At 38.5% G+C, this 19,769-nt stretch overlaps 1 protein-coding gene across 9 annotated transcripts in view; it reads left to right on the forward strand.

Annotated features, from left to right (window-relative positions):
* Mhcl (Myosin heavy chain-like) overlaps positions 1 to 19,769 on the forward strand; it is a 399,178-nt gene that overhangs the window by 372,769 nt on the left and 6,640 nt on the right. For all 9 annotated transcript variants that reach the window (XR_010861825.2, XM_067159638.2, XM_067159641.2 and 6 more), the window contains 2 exons: positions 3,267 to 3,464; positions 15,404 to 15,664. Coding sequence is in view for 8 of the 9 variants with exons in the window: in XM_067159638.2 (XP_067015739.2) it covers positions 3,267 to 3,464; positions 15,404 to 15,664 (459 nt within the window). In the remaining variant the exon portion in view is untranslated. The remainder of the gene's footprint in view (positions 1 to 3,266; positions 3,465 to 15,403; positions 15,665 to 19,769) is intronic.

The raw sequence follows: 19,769 nt of genomic DNA on the forward strand, positions 1-19,769 counted from the left end.
CCAGTTCATTTTCACTTCCAAAATCAGTCTTCATATACAGGCGAAAAGGCTCCTCTCATTATCTTCAGCTGGTAATGTTCTGTTCAATTGTCTTCACTGGTTACCACACAAGGGTTCTACTTTCTACAAGTTCTCATTACTTGCATATAATCATCAGATGTGTTCCTGTCATTTGGAGGGTAACTATGTCCTGAGATTAAATATTTAAAAGTTACTGTTTTCAGTTGTGGATGATTGTGGAGAATTTCTTTCATGATAAGTACAATTTTGATATTTCTATTTTGTCCACCACAGGAATCTGACCATAATATCAGATTTTCAACATCTGGATCCAATGATGTAGTAATATGCCTTCGCAGATGGGATCCGACCTCCAGCTTGATCCTCCACGCAAATATAACAGTAGCCCTTGCTTGTCTTGGCACTATGTCTCTTGTAAAACATGGGTATACGTGGCATGTCAGCACACTCACTCGCTTTCAGCAGACCACTCTTCATTTTGGCGTGAGCATCAGTAGCCAAACTGATGTGTTTTTCTTCGTCTGATGATCTGGTCCATTCGTCTGCATCGCAGGTATTGCAAGAGGTTTGATTTTAAGATTGAATTTATCATAAATTCTCTTATATGTTGCAGGATCATCTGTCTCACTTTTGTAAACAGCATACATACTTTCTAAAGCCATCCCTGGTGGCAAATATTCTGCAGATACAATGTGGGCCACAACCTTTCCCTCTTATCTTATTCCAGCCTCCTTGTTTCATGTGCACTATGGAGAAACGCACAACTGATGACAATGAAAACTGTCTCTTGGTTGTATTGCCTTTTCTTTGGATGTTCTGTGTGTATATTCTCCTAAATTCCAAAATCTTTCAAACTCCTTCTTTCTGTTATCTACAGTATCTTTGAAATTGCATTGAAGAGGGCAGCGACAATCACCTTTGACTAGACATATCGATGCTTGTTGTTGTGGTAAGATTCATTCCTGTTTCGCTTTCTTCTTTGTCCTCTTGCTTTCATTCTCAATTTTCCTTTTCCTTCCTCTAGGTTTACGTCAGATTACATCTCGTTTCCTGTAAACAACAGTGAACAGTTCTATGTATACATTATGTTACCCACTAAAATAAGAACTGACATCTTCTTTATCCGAATGTGATTATTTCGGTCTGTAATCCATTCTGTTACCCTGAAAAGTATCATATTACTAGCTGCAGTCAGCTCTTTAACTTGGGGCGTATTTTATGAGCTTTTGATATCGTAGACTCTGTGACTCCCTCCTGTCTTATTCTTCACGTGATCGTTCATTTACGATTTTCTCTTTTTTATAATCATCTTCACAGTTTTCCTTGTTGAAATGGACCAATGACCACGTTAAGACAATCATGACAGAAACCATTGCCATGTAACACGATTAGCAACGCTCTGTGTTGGTATGGACTAAGCAACAAAAGTCTAAATTCATGAATTCTGTTATCATAGTGAAACTGTATAGGACATAAGTGATCGGAAATTTAATTCTATATCACTTTATCGATAGGATCGCTAATAACATAAATATTTGACAATTACAATTTACGCCTTCCTCTTAAACTACCATTTCACTCAGCATGAATAGAATTATTTATAGCCTAGATTGCAGTGCCTCATTCTCCAACTTTACATACCGATTTTCATTACATTCTCTTCAGCCATTTCCTCGTGATGCACGTACAGGCAGATAGAGATGACAGAAAATTAAAAAGTGCATTTCCTTGTTACTGTTGACACGACCGATACATAAATGCCATTCTTTTTAAATATATCTCTATATATATATATATATATAGAGAGAGAGAGAGAGAGAGAGAGAGAGAGATGTACGACGTGTACTTTTATAAAGCATACGGATAATCTATATTATTTCCGTAACAGCAATACGTTGCGCTCACCTCTCTGGAATGATTGTTTGAGTTCTGCAATAAGTCTGACAGATCAGGAACACTTTCTGGAATTACTTCCCCATTTTCACTGATTAGTCCAGAAAAAACAATGATGTCACTTTCATTTTGATCTTCAGAACATTTAAAACGGTTAGATACACTACCATCTGTTTGTGACTTTTCTTGCAACATTAAAACGACTGTAAATTTAAATAGTAATAATAAAACCTATCGAGATTCATTAGAATAGGCTTACGTGTATAAATATGAAGCTAACGTTACCGACCTTCTGCGGACATAGTTTACCAATGAATCATGTAAGAAAACCTCTTTAAATCACAAGAAAGTAGGTAAAAAATAACCATAGAGGGCTTAAACCTCACTAACTTTCGATGGAATTATACTTTTTGTCACAAGCCCCATATTATTAAGTAGATAATTATATTTAATGAATTGTTTAAATAAATGTAATTAATTTGTGTTTCATAATTATATAGAACATTATTAATCATAAAACCATTATCATAAATCACATGAATATAACACATACTTTGTTTTATTTTTGACATAACCTGTATAAGAACTGTAGTTCATCTGGTGCTTACCTTGTTCAGCACATTTTCTTCCTTCCTTTTTCTGAAACTATTGATTCAGTAATTTTTAACGTTGATGTCGTAGACTCTGTGACTCCCTCCTGTCTTATTCTTCACGTGATATCGGAGACATGTTTAAGCATCCGAGAAGGCCAAGCAGAAATTGACATCTACTGCCTTTATTATGCATGAGTTTCAAACTATTTAACAGTGCGCTAACCTAAAATAGACTTCCCACGAATATCACTGTTCGTAAGATGTCGCTCCGCTTCAATTCTCGCAGTGCAGCAGATAGTTTCAGCAAGTCAAAGAACTTCCATTTACTCACAATTTGAATTAAGCAGAAAGTGACCAACCCACTTGGATGCTTACTGCAGACTAGGAATTTAAGAACAGCAGTTTGTGGTTTGGATTTTCTACCTGCAGAGAGTAGCACAGTGCAGATGGAGCTTGGATGCTTTCTGAAGTTCGTAGGAATAGCGCATAGCTATCCAGCAGTGTCATTACTCAATTTTTATATTTTTGTGGTTTGGTTGCTTTCTGCATAACACCATTCAATTATAAGAAATAAATTGACAAGTGGGTCAATACAATACATCAATTAAATATTACATCAGTCTTGGGACTAGTTTCAGACACTTAGTGGCTTCTTCAGCCAAATAAAAATTAAACAGATCATGTGTATACAAGATAAAGACAATGTTGGAGAATATTTCTGTCTTTAGAACTGTGCTAACTCTGATGTGTGTTTTGTAGCTGGAGGATGCAGAATTTGCACGCTCGGCAGCAGTGAAGGCTCGGCAAGGAGCTGAACTGGAGCTCCAGGAAGTACAAGGCCAGTTAGAAGAGGCACAGCGTGCTCGCTCCGAGGCTGAAGAGAGAGCAGTCGCGGCCAATAAGGAACGCTCTGAACTCAGGACTCAGTTGGAGGAGAACGAAGAAGAATTAGCTGAGGTGAGTTTTTCAAAGTTCATATTAGAGCCCATATAGTCAAAGTATATCTTATTTTAAACGAGTCCTCAACCTTATTTTCAATGTTTGTATGTGTGATTGAGGATGTCCCATAAGAGGACGAAACATGTATCATGAATATTGTGTAATGTAGTCTTTTCATTAAAGACAATTACAGTATTGTAAAGGTGGAATTATAAAAATTAAAAATGAAAGTTCTCTGGGGTACGTACACTCAACCACACACAAACTGGCTGTCAAAAAAATATTAAATTTTATAAATTCTCATGGATATTCATAAATTGGTGATAGTTGGTGGCCGAAGAGATGATACTTGGAATCCTACTCCCTTTATCCATTTCAAATAAGAGGATTTTGAAGGAGTCATCTTCTGCGACGGCCAATTTTTGTGTGGTTGAGTGTACGTTGAGTACATTCCGTACCACCTGCCAGAGGAACTGTGTGGACAATGATATAGTCTGAACACTTCCCTTGATAAATTATTCCAATCATTAACTCCTCTTTTTATAAGATTATTTTCCCCAATTTGTCCTCTTGAATTCCAACTTTAATTTCGTCTGATCTTTCCTGCCTTGAAAAGCTGCACTCAACCTTATTAACCCATTCACATACCATTTAACTGAACTTATTTATGCCTTGGTGTACCATTTATTTTCATTACTTTACATGATATTATCACCGACACTGGAAAAGCATGCTTTACAGCAACGTAATGAGAGGAAATATCCAAACTGCTGTCAGATGTACTTTGTGTAGTCTTTATGAATATGGTAGATCATAAAACAGTCATATTCGTGCATCGCCACCTTGCACCGGTGGCATTCAAATGAAGATTCCTTCCTCAGCCCCCTGTCACACAGACTTTGCATCTCCGTGATGGGATAACCTTCTTCGTTGTTGGGAGTATTTTGGTCGGAAAGTGTCCCAGTGCCTCTCTTGAAGTCTCAGTGGTGTATCCCCAGGGCTTGGGTGCCTTATTTTGGATAGTCAGGCAAGGTCACACTTGCCAACGGCTGTTCGGCCAAATTGTTCCGGAAGGTGATAAAGCCTACTCGCTTCTTTTCAGGGTTGAGGAGGGGATGAATGATGTTGGAATTCAGAAGTGTCATGTCTAGCATGTAGAAGTATATTTTTTGTATCCTTTTACATACTTCCACATCACGGGGAATGATGCGAGTCTCTGGTCATGGGAATCAACACCAGCCTTTCCACAGTTGTAGTCAACAACGTTACCACTTCAAGGTAATCTGGCCTTCATTTCATCCACAGATACAGGAAACCAGTGCTCCTTTCCAAATGACATTACCCTATTTATATCCTCGGCAGCCGGTACAAGACATTTACTTGCATAAGCATTTACCTCATTGGTTAGATGTTCCCGAAAAGTTTGCTGTTAGAAATTCATTCACAACTTGTAGTTTGTTCGGGCAGTGTCCTAGGTGCCTTTGGAAAATACTATTTCACCAGTTGTGATGCATGAGTGATACTCTGGAGTGTTACTTACGTGCTCCCAGTTCCATTCCCTATCGCGTAAAACATGATTAGAAGCCGCTGGTGAGGCATCAGTTGTAGGCCTAAAATTCAGTGACATATTTGACGGCAAAACAGCACTTTGTTCACCCCTACCAGCGCTAAAGTTTCTATCACACAAACTACTTTCACTACTTTCCATATCCACTAAATTCTTTGTCGATTATTTCTATATCAATGTCATTCTCTTCTAAAAATTCCCATACAATCGCTTCGTCACTCAACATGGAGGCAGCCATGATTTCGCTTACGATGAGGTTGCTAACATACTGGTTATTTTTTCCGCGGAATAACTGCACAGACGTGTTTATCGAATACATCAATGGAAAAATCAGTGATCCCATCTGTCAAGAAGTTACCTTACTAATATCAAATCCTTTCACAAAGGAAACCGGCATGGAGCGGATTCGGAAATAAACATTACGCGCGGACGGAGAGATCAGTCTTTGTACCGGAGTGCAGTCGAGAGCCAGGACGGCGAGATCCGTCAAAGTACGTCAAGTGGTTAATCTACTAATGACATTGCACACCATCTCTCCTCTAACAGCTTGGAACATACCACTTACAAGAATTTGTTGTGATGAAAACGTGGATCTTTAAGTTTTTATTTATAATATACTAGACATTCACCATGGACCAAAAAATGAGATTCATAACGTGTAACATGCCGCTTGATTGAGCAGCTCGTCTCCTTACTCCCAAGTCTTCCCAGAAATCACCCAGAACAAATCGTGCTTGTTTTCTCAGAATATTTTCCAGTTCTCGTATCGTAGTCCTGGTGATTGTCTCATACACTAGAATCATACTCTTAATTGTTCACTCTTGTCTGGCCCAGAGAACACACTTCACTAAGTGATGAGCATAAAAACACTAAAATTATAAGAAATGGGATGGTACATTTTACTCATCGCTTTCATGTCACATATCCAAGGTCCAACTTTGGTAAGTGAGCTTCCAGAATGTTGATGATTTTAGCAAAATTTCAATTTGGGTTTTGATTGAGCTCATTGATAGTTGCGCTATAGTATTTACAGTATTAGTAACAGTCGGCGCTGATGACCACAGGATTTTTTGTTCACAGCAACCACCACCATGATGACAGCTGAACAACATTTCTTTGTCAGCAACATTCATTGTTGATGGACTTGGAAGTAAAATATATGATAGCCTAGAAAAGACTTTGTGCAGCTTTTAGATGGAGCTAATATTTCTAGAGAAATAATCAGGAATATCTCTTACTGTTATTCCGTGCATGATAAAAATTCACAAAGGTTATTGTACAGTCGACACTAATGGGAAACTGTACTTTTCCTGGTTTGGCTAGACTGCTGTATATTAATAAAATAGAGTAATACTGTGTGTAGTGAGCACATCAGGTCTGTAGGCAAACAATAACTCCCAATATTTCAATAGATAAATTAAATTAAATGCAAATGACCCGTTGGCAATTATTAAATCGTATGCTTAAACATGTCTCCGATATCAACCTCTCTCCAAGGAGTGAAACAACCTTAGTGGTAAAACTGGAGGAAGTTTTAAAGGAGAAGGAAACTACTCAGTAGGATGAAAGATCAAAATGTAGCAAATAAAAACAAGAATGTTGAAAACAAAATCATGCCATGGGATCATAGTGCAGGATGTTCAAAAAATAGCAAAACCATGACCAAGAATATAGAGAGAGGAAACTAGTGATAAAGAGAATTGTGCAGGAAGAACTGGGAGACATTTACAACAAAACACGAAGAGAACTGTAAAGGTAACCAGAAAATGTTGTATGGAGTATTGAAGAGTTGAAACTAACTGATGAGCATCTGAGGATCTGTTGTTAGAGATACAGAAGGGAGATGAAGACAACTTGTTGAATGGGGAGAAAGAAGAATATGGAGATATGATAAAAGCAGGAAGAGTATGAACACTAGGAGCAATATGGAAAAAGATGATTGTGATACCAAGTCTACCAACTTAATCTGATCATAGAGAAGAGACTAAGAGCAGATCTTATCTTTGCCAGTAGATAGATAATGGAAAAAGTACTGTTGTGTTTTTGGACTTTTATGACAGTATGTCGAGATTGCTTGTGAGAGCAGCATGCAAGTGGCGAATCACAAATCAAAGCAGTTGATGTTGGGTATGCTGCCATGTGGGGAGGAGAGAGACAAACCAGCAAGTTTAAAGCACTGGGCTTTGGTCGTGACATACTACACAGGATATTAGTAAATTACAAGCACCTGAAGATCAGCTCTACAGAAGACAAGGAGGAAGAGTAAAGAAATAGCGGGCCACGTAAAGTGAATGCAGGAGATCCATATTCCCATAATGGACAGCATTGACGAGTCCCAGCAATGACTTTTTAAGAAATTATCACAGAATAGTGAAATGCATTTTCTTTGAGTTTGTTTACCGAAAAACAAAGATAGCTCATAATTACTAAACTGTTAAGCAGGGGGAATGTGTTTCTCAATCTTTTTTGTTTTAGCAAACCCTAGAAATAATTTACTAAATTTTAAATGCCTGGCACATATTTTAAAAAGATTAAAATAGTGTTGAGTCAAAATTCATTTTACCGGGCGAGTTGGCCGTGCGCGTAGAGGCGTGCGGCTGTGAGCTTGCATCCGGGAGATAGTAGGTTCGAATCCCACTATCGGCAGCCCTGAAAATGGTTTTCCGTGGTTTCCCATTTTCACACCAGGCAAATGCTGGGGCTGTGCCTTAATTAAGGCCACGGCCGCTTCCTTCCAACTCCTAGGCCTTTCCTGTCCCATCGTCGCCATAAGACCTATCTGTGTCGGTGCGACGTAAAGCCCCTAGCAAAAAAAAAAAAAAAAAATTCATTTTGTAGGTATGGCCCTTGTCCAGTTTCTCTACTTGGTGGATGAAGTGTGATGAATATATGACCAGATGTCAACCTCATCACAGGAGTTAATAACATGAAATGAATAACATGGTATATGATAGAAGGAAGGCTGGCGCATAGCCTACTCGTGTAGGGGTCTGCTCAAGGGTTAATGTCTCCATCAGTTTCTAATAAAATGTTAGGACAGTATTTATTCAATATTCTTCAAAAAACACATTCATGGACAATATTGCAAGAACATTGATTGATGATGTATTGTCAAGAACACCCAATGGCAATATTTTGTTGATCGTATAAACTTTTTAAAATTATTTTATACTAAATTACTATCTTTTCTTGTGATTCATATAACAGAAGATAGATTTCTCAACATATTGGAGAAAGAATCATATGAAATCTTAATTACAACTAACACAAAGTTTCCTTGGTCCTTTCCCCACCCACCACCCACTTTTACCACATACAGAAATATTTTATATTTATACAAAAGCATTTCAAAAAATAAAGAAGTGTATATAAATACTCTTCATACAAAGCATGAATTTTTTAAAGATTCGCTCTGAATTTAAAACTATGGAGTTCTTTAAATGCATAACTCTGTTGTGTATTTGTGGGAATAATGCCAGGAAGGAGAGATTTATTGCATATAGCTTTTAGAGGCAGGAGTATCTGAGGAGACCTGCAAATCTCAGTTTTAAGATAACGATGAGGTGGCGAGAGGGTGAAAACCGGTGTCGGCACGTAGCCTACTCCTGTCGAACCCATTCAAGGGACAAATCACCATCAACAGCGTCATATGCTCTCACTCCATATGAGCACTGTGCAGAGAGGTTTGTAATTGAATCTAGAGATTAGAAATTGTGTAGCATCACCTCTCATACGCCTCTGATGCCGAGACCAACACGTCACCTTAACGATCATGGCCTGAAGCTTAAACACTGTGAATTTCATAATGGTGCTTCCGTAGCGTATCCAGCAACAACAAAAACAAACATACTGCAAAATTCCAAACAGTTGGCATTTGGTTAGAGATCATCAGATAATATAATAGAATGTAAATAATCAGTTACAATGTTGAATAAGATGGCTCAAGTACGAAATAAAATTGCAGATTTCTTTAATGCCTACAGCTTAATAGTAAAATTCACTCTTTACCACAGGCTTACTTACTTATCGAAGAGATCCCATTGAAAATTTGCCGGCAGTACCTATTCCATACGTCTCTACAATACGACGATCCATCAGGAAAATATTCTTGCTTACTATAGAACTGTTACTTTCACTCAGCATCAGATATAAATGGCTGCCGCTACACGCACGTCTCACCTGCCGGGTTCGGCAAATTAAGTGCCTAGCAATGTACAGGCCTAATCGCAGACTTTGAAAGTCAATGAACGTGTTTATTGCGCCACAGTATAGCAATTCCACCCTTGCATTTTTTGTGCACATACCTCACAATTTCATCTTCGACTTCTTTAAAGCATTCTTGTTGTGTGCCACTGAATGCATTTTTTGTACAGTATGCATTTTTAAGCTACCTTTGTCTTCATGATAACGCCAAATATTGGCTTTAGTTAGGCCTATGCTGTATTTTCTTGCGGCTGCACAATTATTATACATTTCAGAGTGTTTAATAGCCATTAACTTAAAATTGGCATCATAACATTGATGAGAACCCATTGAAAATTTGCTAGCAATACTTGTTCCACGTATCTTTACAATACGACGAACCATCACGAAAATATTCCTGCTGTCTATAAAACTTAATTTTACTAAGCGCCAGGTACAGTAGATGTGTTATAACTCTGCTACTGAGTACCCGTGGCCTTTCTAAGAATTCGAAGGCTGGCATGTTTTGATGCCATTCTGCAGACTTGAGAAATGTTTTTGTAGAGGCTGTTTCCCGAGATCCAGTGACGTTACACATAGACACTGTACAACCGGTCGCCGCGGCAAGCGATGTATGATAAAGAGGCGGTCGTTTATTGTCAACGAGTTTTGTGTGCGTGTGTGCGCGCACCGGGGTAAAAAGAAATAGCGTGGTTACTGCGTTATTTGCCAGTGGTGTTCATTACTGTCAGGCCGCTAAAGCAAAAGGACCCTTGATTTTTTACATGAGATTCTGAGAAAAAACATTGTCTTTGATTCAGAGAAATACGGTATCACTCCAGAGGCTTCTGTAGCAACCATTTCAGTTTTCTTCTTCAAATGGCGTCGCCTAACCTAACCGTATATGTATCATGAAAACGTATTTGAAACGCATGTACAGAAATGATAACCTCCTCGCTAAAAATTTACATGACAATAGCCTTTCCAAAATGTAACTAGATGTAAGAAAATATAAACTATCCTCTGAAATCAGTGATGAAATCTGCCAAAATCTTGAGGTGTATCACATTCTTACTTAATTTCAGTACCTATAGAATATTAAAATTAAGAAATCGTTTACTTCAGCCTTTATTTTTAACGAGTTAACAACTGCTATCGGCAATGTTATTTGTGCATTTATTACAAAAACGTGTTATCCGCTTTCATTTCGAATTTTCTTTAGAGAACAGCAGTCGACGGGTATTACTAATCGACTCCAACATGGCCATCGAATGTTGACGAGAGAGCTCGCAAATGCACATAGTGAGAAAACTATACCGTACCAAAGGTGATCGATCGCAGTTTGTGGCAAACGTTTCAGTTTTCTTATTCAAACAGCGTCACCTATCCTAACTTAACTGTACTATACGTATGATGAAAACATACTTCAAGCGCCAGTAGAGAAATTATAACCTTCTCGCTATAAATTTACATGATAATAGCCTTTCCGTAATTTAACGGACGGAAGAAAATATAAACTAACCTCTGTAATAAAGGACGCACTCTACCATATCTCGAGGTATATCCCATTCTTACTTAATTGCGGTATTTAGCATTAAAATTAAGCGATCATTTATTCAGGCTTTATCTTTAATGAGTTAGCAACTGTTATTGGACATGTTATTTATGCATTTATTACGAAAACATGTTCTCCTCTTTCATTTTTCTTCACGGAATGGCAGTCGACGGGTATTACTGATCGACTCCGACATTGCCGAATGGAAAATTCTAAATTCCCATGGAGGGAATTAGATATTTTTCACCAATAGAGCATGTCAAAAATGTCAAAAACATATCAGATGTAAGGCTTTTCAGGTGTTTGCTCTAATAACCTTTTCACTGCCGAGTTTTGATGACTAGCCGAGCCCTGTAGGCCGGGTTTTTTTAACCCTTTCACTACCAATTTTATTTTTTCATAATTTAGGTTATTTCTTTACATTTACTGGTTAACGAACTTCCAGTTAGTATGTAATTTCAATATCTAATTCATATCTGATACGTTGTGCCTCTGAGAGAGGTGGGACATATGTGTCCCACTGGTATTTCTGTGTGGGACATGTCCCAGTGGTATATTTTGAAAGATGCCAACCCTTATTTATAATACCATTATGTATAAGAATATGAAATACAACATAAGGTACACAGAATACTAAATACCCAAACTTAAAACAATGATGTATAAGATCAAAGTATTAGGTTTTGAACACTTCACAGGTAGGTTAGATTAGGTGCAACAGATCAAGTGTGATAAGGTGCAAAGTAGTTCTTGCACAGAGGGAGCTTACACATTGTACAGAGAATTTTGGTTCTTGTTTCTTTCTTCAGCTTTGAGCACCTCACACATCGCCTTCCACCGGCAAGTAATCTCCGACATTCAACATCAATTTTGATGCCGAGGTAGGTCGCCCGGATGTTCTCTTCCTTTTTACTGTTGCATTTGCTTTGCCAACAGCCTTCATTTGTTCTGCAAGGGGAATAATGTACTCGCAGCAACAAAATCTTTTTATGCTTGGTTTCTTGATACAAAATCAAAGAATTGACAACGGCCATCATGAGGAACTTGAAGAAAACCTTTCTCCACCACTTTTGAGATTTTCTATCAGAATCGTATGTTCCAACTTTCCGATCTGATAGATCTACACCTCCCATGATTTCATTGTAGAATGGATGTTGATTCTGGGCAGGGAACTACTTCTTTACTTCTATCTTTCTTTCTTTTTAGCACTTCGACTTCGTTTGCCATCTTGCAGCAAGCGTTCCAGAAGCATTAGCCAAATACTGACATTGGCTCCTGTCTAAATTTCCCCGCAATTGTCGTTTTTGTCTGCTTCTGAGGCTGTATCACCACCCAAACCTACCGAATCATTGTCACTAGGCATGTAATTTACATCAGCAACGTCATCAGAGCCGAAGTCCAAATCTGATGCTGAATCTTCTCCACTGGTCTCTAAAAACTCTGCCACTTGGTTGTCATTCGAAAAGACATCTTCCCAATGCCGTCTTTTTGAAGTCAGTTACAATAAACAAAAGCTATTCCGTAAACCAGGTTATAAAATACCACTGGGACTATATGTCCCAACGAAGACTACCAATGGGTTATATGTGTCCCATTGTAAAGAAATTAGATATAACATTGTACTAACCTGATATAATAATATGTAAGATGCAAGAAAGTAGTATTTATTATCGCTATAAGCACCTGCGCGTATTACACAATGAATACAATAATGTAAGCTCTGAGAATTGGCACGAAAACAGTCACCCGTATGGATAATCTCCCGTTTTATGAATAAAACTTAGAACAAGTGCCATCTGTTGGAAATTTATGGCAATGCTATAGCTAAGAAATATATAGATAACCATTGGGACACGGTCTTGTGCTATTATAATTGAATTAAATCCCATTAGTATTGCTTGATGCCCTTGCGCGACATATATGTCCCAGTGGGAGTGAAAGGGTTAAGGAAGAAGCACTTTGACAGATACATATTTACTGATACTATAAATGGAATGCATATCGTCCCCTTAGCCCTGCAGCCCAATACGATGTCGGGGATGAAGTGAGATTATATTTTACATCTTATATTACGACCGGATGCCCTTCCCGACGCAAACCTCAGTTGAGAAGGTAATGAATATGAAATGTTTATGATGATGGTGAATGAAACTGTGTACAGAAATGGGAGGAATCGGCTGTGACTTATGAATAGGAATTGTCCCAGCATTTACTTGGGAGTGCAAAAGGGAAACAACAAAGAAAAGAAAAGAAATTCTCAAGAGAGCTGACGTTGAGGTTCGAACCCACTCGCCTGCCGAGTGCAGAGCTTGGCTCCATAGCCATAGCATGTTAATACGCGCGGCTACCCTGCTCGGTGATACTATCACTGATATATAATATAAAATTCTTTAACCAAGAACTGGTAATATCAAAATCATTTACATTTCGGGAAAAAATAATTTGTCTGAAGAAGGGGTGACAATTCCGCACGAGACTCATCATTACTATGTCTCGCACTTTCTTGCAGTTTATTGTCGCCACTTAGATATTTTCCACCTTCATTATCAAAATATAGCACTCAAGAATCACTATTTATGAGGAAACATTTAATTTCTTCGTCAACAAGAGACGAATGTATACTTCAAGACGCCATGATGGGTACACGTAAGCAGGAAAGATGTTCCACTCCAACGAAGCTGAAATAACACCAGATCACTTTCAAAACACGCGAAATGGAGTGGTATATCTGCAGTATAGAACTTCTTTGAGCATTTCCATGGAATCTCAAAGCACTACATTATATCGCATTCATTCGTGAGATCACTGAAGTACACACGGCACCAAAACGTATATATACGGATTTGGCAGTGATTGGGTTAACCAGCAACGCTGGTTAATGGAGCAAACACCTGAAAAGCCTTACATCTGATATGTTTTTGACATTTTTGACATGCTCTATTGGTGAAAAATATCTAATTCCCTCCATGGGAATTTAGAATTTTCCATTCAGAAATGCTAGGCGGGGAATAATTCCATTGTGGAGATTTATCTCCCATATGCAGTTATCAGACTGTGCCTCTTATAAGGGCTTTTGATGTTCACCTGCCTACACCCCAGCATCAGTGGGTAGGGTCTGACACATCCCACTCTGATGAGTCTAATGGCAGACCTAAGACGAAACGCTGGTTAATAGAGCAAACGCCTGAAAAGCCTTACATCTGATATGTTTTTGACATTTTTGACATGCTCTATTGGTGAAAAATATCTAATTCCCTCCTTAGGTGGGTAAGGGTTGTTCTGCCCGAAGACAGGTCCGAACCTCCGCAGAGGTCTTCCTGAGCCGGAGTTTACGTGCGGTAGGGTGGCCAGTTCCTTTCCGCTCCTCCATTCCCTTACCCCCCACCAACAGCGCTTGGCAACCCATCCAACTCCTGACCACGCCCAATGTTGCTTAACTTCGGAAATCTCATGGGATCCGGTGTTTCAACACGGCTACGGCCATTGGCATTCCCTCCATAGGAATTTAGAATTTTCCATTCGGAAATGCTAGGCGGGCAATAATTCCATTGTGGAGATTTATCTCCCGTACGCAGTGATCAGACTGTTCCTCTTATAAGGGCTTCTGATAAGTTCACCTGCATACACCCCAGCATCAGTGGGTAGGGTCTGACACATTCTACTCTGATGAGTCTAGTGTCAGACCTAAGACGAAACACTGGTTAATAGAGCAAACGCCTGAAACGCCTTACATCTGATATGTTTTTGACATTTCCGACATTGCCTTTGAATGTCAACGAGAGAGCTCGGTAGTGGACATAGCGAGAAAACTATACCGAAGATGGTCGATCTTATGCAGTATAATGACTGGGTGCATAAATATCGGTCATGGAAAAATTTGTGCGTGCTTAATCGCTCGTAGTAACGGATAGGGCTCTCGCTGTAACCGAATGATAATGCACAATTTAAAATAGGAATTTTGAAGGGACCGACAAAAATTGTCGTTGTAACTGGGTTCTCGTTATGTACCATATTCGCTATAGCGGACTTCTACTCCAGTTCACGAATCCAGTGAATGATTACAAATATAACTTAACATGGTGTTTCGATTATAAATAGTGTTATGTGATTTTTAATTATACAAAGGACATTGACCTAGAAGATAAAATAGGGCTACGAATTAAAGAAATTTTAGGAGGGTTCAACACAAACTAACCAATGAACAATTTAAAGAGTGCTTAAGAACTGAACATAATTCCTTTTAAGAAATTCCTGCCAGTTAGTTAAAAATTAACAAAATATTTTTTAAATTCATATTATTTTTTACACTCAAGTATCAAGATAGCTTGTAAAATAAAATCGGGATCCCGATGAATTGTGATTTTGCGGGTGAGGTTTAGGCTGATGATGCCCGCAACTAAGGGCGAAACATGTCCCAAATTGATTGTAATATATGTCATAAGCATTCAGGCGAATGTAATGTATTGAAAAGGTTGAACATTTTAATAAACTTGATTGTTTTAAGATAATAGACAAAAACATATCGATCATCGGCCAAATTCATGTGCAGCATCCTTTACAGAAAGACGTTCATTTTCGCATAACTGCTGGAACCAGGTGGTAGCAACTAAAATGCTGGATTAAAGGTTGCGATCGATTGTTCTGTGCCCTCAGGTGCTCAAGAAGTATCGAGCAGCCGTTCAGCAGCTGTCCGTGGACCAACTGGCCCTCCAGGAGCAGGCAGGTCGCGTGGCAGAGCTAGAGAGCGAACGAGCTTCTCTGCGAGAGCAACTGGCTGAGCTGGGGTCCCGTCTGGAAAGCATGGAGACCTTGGGAGACCCCTCTAGTTCCCTGATGCAGAAGAGATTGGAGCTGCGAACCAAGGAGTTGGAATCGAAACTGGAGCTGGAGCAGACTACTCGCTCTAGACTAGAGGTGAGTTGAGTTGAGCATGGTCATCCTTGGTCCACCAGGCATGTTATTCTACATCACAGTCCATGACTAAGATCTGCTACCATCTACAGGAGCTCTTTCATCGTTGCAATAAGGAGGAGGTAATCCCTTCTTGTTCAACATTACAGTTCCCATAAAATTGTATTTGATATTTAGGAGCTCCATACCGGTCAGTAAAAACTGGAAGCCTGTTTCACCATCTGTACTGACCACACAGATGTAACATGATTACGTCCATACCCACCAGCTTCATTCCTCTAACCTGAACTCTCGATGCAATATTAAGAGAAAATGGGCACTACTCAGAAAAAAAGTCCTGTAATTTTGGCTTACTATTCCTTGCCATATTTAGAAGTGTGCGTAAAAAAAAAAATTGATTTTTAGGAAGAGCAACATTTGTCCCATGAATTCAAAATAGATTCCTTCTGAATGTTTACCTCTGCGTAGTTACATCAGTCATGATTAACTTAGAGAATTCACGGTCAGGCTTTAGTTTATTTCTGTTTGGTGGTTGGCATTCAAGAGTCTTTAAACAGAAGAGCCCTTCTAACATCATGCATCGCATTCATGTGTATTGAATATGTGTTTGTGTACATAACTCAAATATTTTTAACTTCGTGAAAAGACACCTTGACTTCGGCTCAATTGAACTTTTAATTGAATGCAACATATTTAAGGAGCCAGCATTAATCAAAATTCTATGCATCAACCTTAACCAGCATTTTATGAATCTCTATCAAAAACAACTTTTTAACATAGTGCAACGCATTTTTTTGAGCCTTACTTTGATGCACATATGGTATGTACATATCATTTTAATGTCACTGTGTCTTAAATCGATTGAACTTTTAACAGAACGTATTTATATAACCAGTCTTAACTTGGATTCTATGGGTTGTGCATACATTTTCATTTTAAGGCCATTGTGTCCGTACATTGTTTATTTTATTTGGTGTATTCATGTGATTTGCTTTATGGCAGATGATGACTTACAGTTAGGTCGAAACTAGTAAACATTGCATACATAGTTTGTATTGGAAATGTGGACCTTAAAAATAAAATATTTAATTATTATTCTGTTTGGTGATTAGCAGGGAATGGATTTATATGTACTAATAATTATTGAAATATGTACATATATATTTAGTTATTTTTATCGAAACATGGAATTATATATGGATTAAAATTACACATATAACATTAATTTCTATTTAATATCAAAGTTCAAAGAAGCTAAACAAATTAGATCTACATGCAAGATAATGTTGCACTTCTCATTTTAATGTGTTTGAAGAACACACAATCTTTTATTCTCTGTTACCAAAACAATGGATTACAAAATGTTCTTTTAAGTCCTGGAAAGTGAATCTTCTCCTATTATCTCTAAGGACAGATTTATATTGACTGAAACTGCATTCAACATCAGAAGAGATGATGGGAGCATAATTCAACTTCACAATATCTGCTGGGATTAAATCCAATATTAATTTTACGAGGAGGTGAGAGATGGATGAGGAGACCCAGGGAAGAACTATACCGGAACATGAGGACAATTTCAGAAGAAATCAGACTGAAAAGAGCAAGGTTTGCGGGACATGTAATCAGGATGAATATGGATAGAATGACGAAAAGAGTATGGGAAACAACAGCGAGGACACGAGGAAAGACAGGAACCAAGTGGGTAGTTGAACTCCGGAAAGATTGGTCGGAATTGGGGATCAAGGTGGAAGAAAAGGAAAATTGGAGAAGCAAGTACATACCGACTAATATGCCAGAGATCAATGATAGGGATGGATACAGGAAAAGGATTGAGAGTCACCAGTGGAGTAGACAAGAGAAGAGGATACTGAATATCTCGGAAGAAGAGCGGGAGAGAAGAGAAAGGATGAAGAGGTTCTGGGAGGAGAAGAAGAAAATGCAATCCATGAAGGAGCTGTCCGTGGTCCTACAGAGGCCGTAACGCCAGAAGAAGAATATTAATTTTACACTTAAATCATTTCTTCATATCCTGGGTTCTTTGAAAGTACAGTGGCCATCTTCATGTTTGCTACATCTGCAACTTTACCTGCACCATGATTTAGTTGTTCCACAGTTTTATTCACAATTTCACAACTTTCAGAAAGTGAGAGATGCAAGTTTTGGAGCCTTTTCAGTGTTTTTGTAATGGATGAAAAATTATGCTGAATGTAACATAAGTCATTCCTCACACTTGTAACGCAGACAACTGTTTTCACGGCTTCAGTTGAGGTCACATCTTCAGAGTCCATGGCATGCAGAACGTTCTTAATACAGTCTATATATTCAACCGCTTGCAGCCACGTACCTCACCTAGTTAGAATCGGCCTAGGCGGCAATGAAATCTCTGGGTACATTTCTTTCAAAAGATGAACTCATCTGTGGGTTTTGAGAAAAACTTTTTTCACTGAGGAATAAATCTACTTTGGAGTAACTGCCTCTTACCACTTTTGCCACACGATGAAAGGCATGTGCTACACATGTTAAATCAGTCATCTTAGGGTATACAACACATAATGCTTCTCTGGCTTTCATCATGTAAGGTGCGTCATCACTAATAAAAAGTAACATTTCATTATACTTAACGCCCTGTGGCCAGAGGATACGCATAGCTTCATTGAACAGTTTTGTTGTCGCACTTTTCTAGAACATCACAGTGTAAGAGAATCCGTTTACAATAATCTTCGCTTAACAAACCAATGATTACGTTGCCAATTAGCCTGCCTTCTTTGTCTGTTGTCTCATCGATGGAAACCCAAATTGGACCGTCTTTAATCTCTTGCCTTATCTTCCGAACAGTTTCATCATATATGGCTCAACAGTACATTTTTCTTAACGTTGACTCATCTGGGATGGATCGTTTAGTATATTTTCCAAGGAATTCCCTGAAGCACTGATTATTCAGTTTGAAGGGAGGTATGTCAGCAGAGATGAGAGCACGGCAGAGATCGGTGTTGAACTCGGACGTTACACTGGAAGTTGCTGGTTGTGTCGGAAACAGCTGTCTCTGCTTGGAATCTCGTTGTTTGTTAGCCTGGTGTTTACTGGTTGAAACGTGCTGTTCCACAAGGAACCTTTGAGTAGATGTCACTACACAATGACACAAATTACAAAATATCATCTTACTGTCAGTTGATAAACCATCTTCTTTAAATTCTGATACGTAACTTTTCAATTTTAAACTGATTGACTGAGCTACTTTAGGCATATTGTAACAACCTTAATGTCCTCAATGTGCACACACTGAACGTACAAGAACACTATGATCCGTCTGTGAACGACTGGTAGTGAACTACATGGAGTTATGAAGCAATTAAAGGGAATGGCCGGAAACCACTAGCACATCGTCGATGAATGAGATTATGGCACAGGCACAGTCGATGTTATGTAATGCAGCTTATCAGTGCTGTAAGTGTGATTCAGATAGTCACAGTACTGACCGGCTGATCTCCACCACTTCCGGACTCAACCTCTCTCTTTCTTCGCACCGCTTATCAGCTTATTTTATCAGCCCGGACGTGGACAGGCGTGATAATGACCTGCACACCAGTTTAAATATTAATTTTTCGAATATAGATTTTTAATTTATTTTTCCATTATTGAGAGGACTGCTAATTTAATGTAATTTAATACTTTTTAGCCGAAATATGGACTATATTGATTTTAATGACGAAGAATGTGGAACATATATGGAAAATTAATACTCCATTTTTCAACTCCACATGTCATGATTCGTGAAGATAATGCAAAATATAATTAATTTTAGCTTCCTAAAGAGATATGTATTTACATATAAATCCGTTCCCTGGTGATTAGTAACCATATGGGATTCATCTACAATCCAAAACTGAGTTGCGGTATTCTCTCTAGCCGTCGTTCGAGGTACACTGTAATGCGTGGTAGTGTGTGGTAGAGGATCCAAACTTGGCAGAAATAGTTGGATTTTTGAAGGGTGGAAAAGAGTCCAAGTCGTACAATATTGGCATGGTCTTTAAAAACTCGAGTGAGATTTGGTTTACTCTACCACCTAGCAGGCCTAGACCAAAGCTGAACATCGAAAGATCTGCACCCA

The sequence above is a fragment of the Anabrus simplex genome, chromosome X (assembly GCF_040414725.1).
Source record: "Anabrus simplex isolate iqAnaSimp1 chromosome X, ASM4041472v1, whole genome shotgun sequence".
In the NCBI taxonomy this organism is placed as follows: Eukaryota; Metazoa; Arthropoda; class Insecta; order Orthoptera; family Tettigoniidae; genus Anabrus; species Anabrus simplex.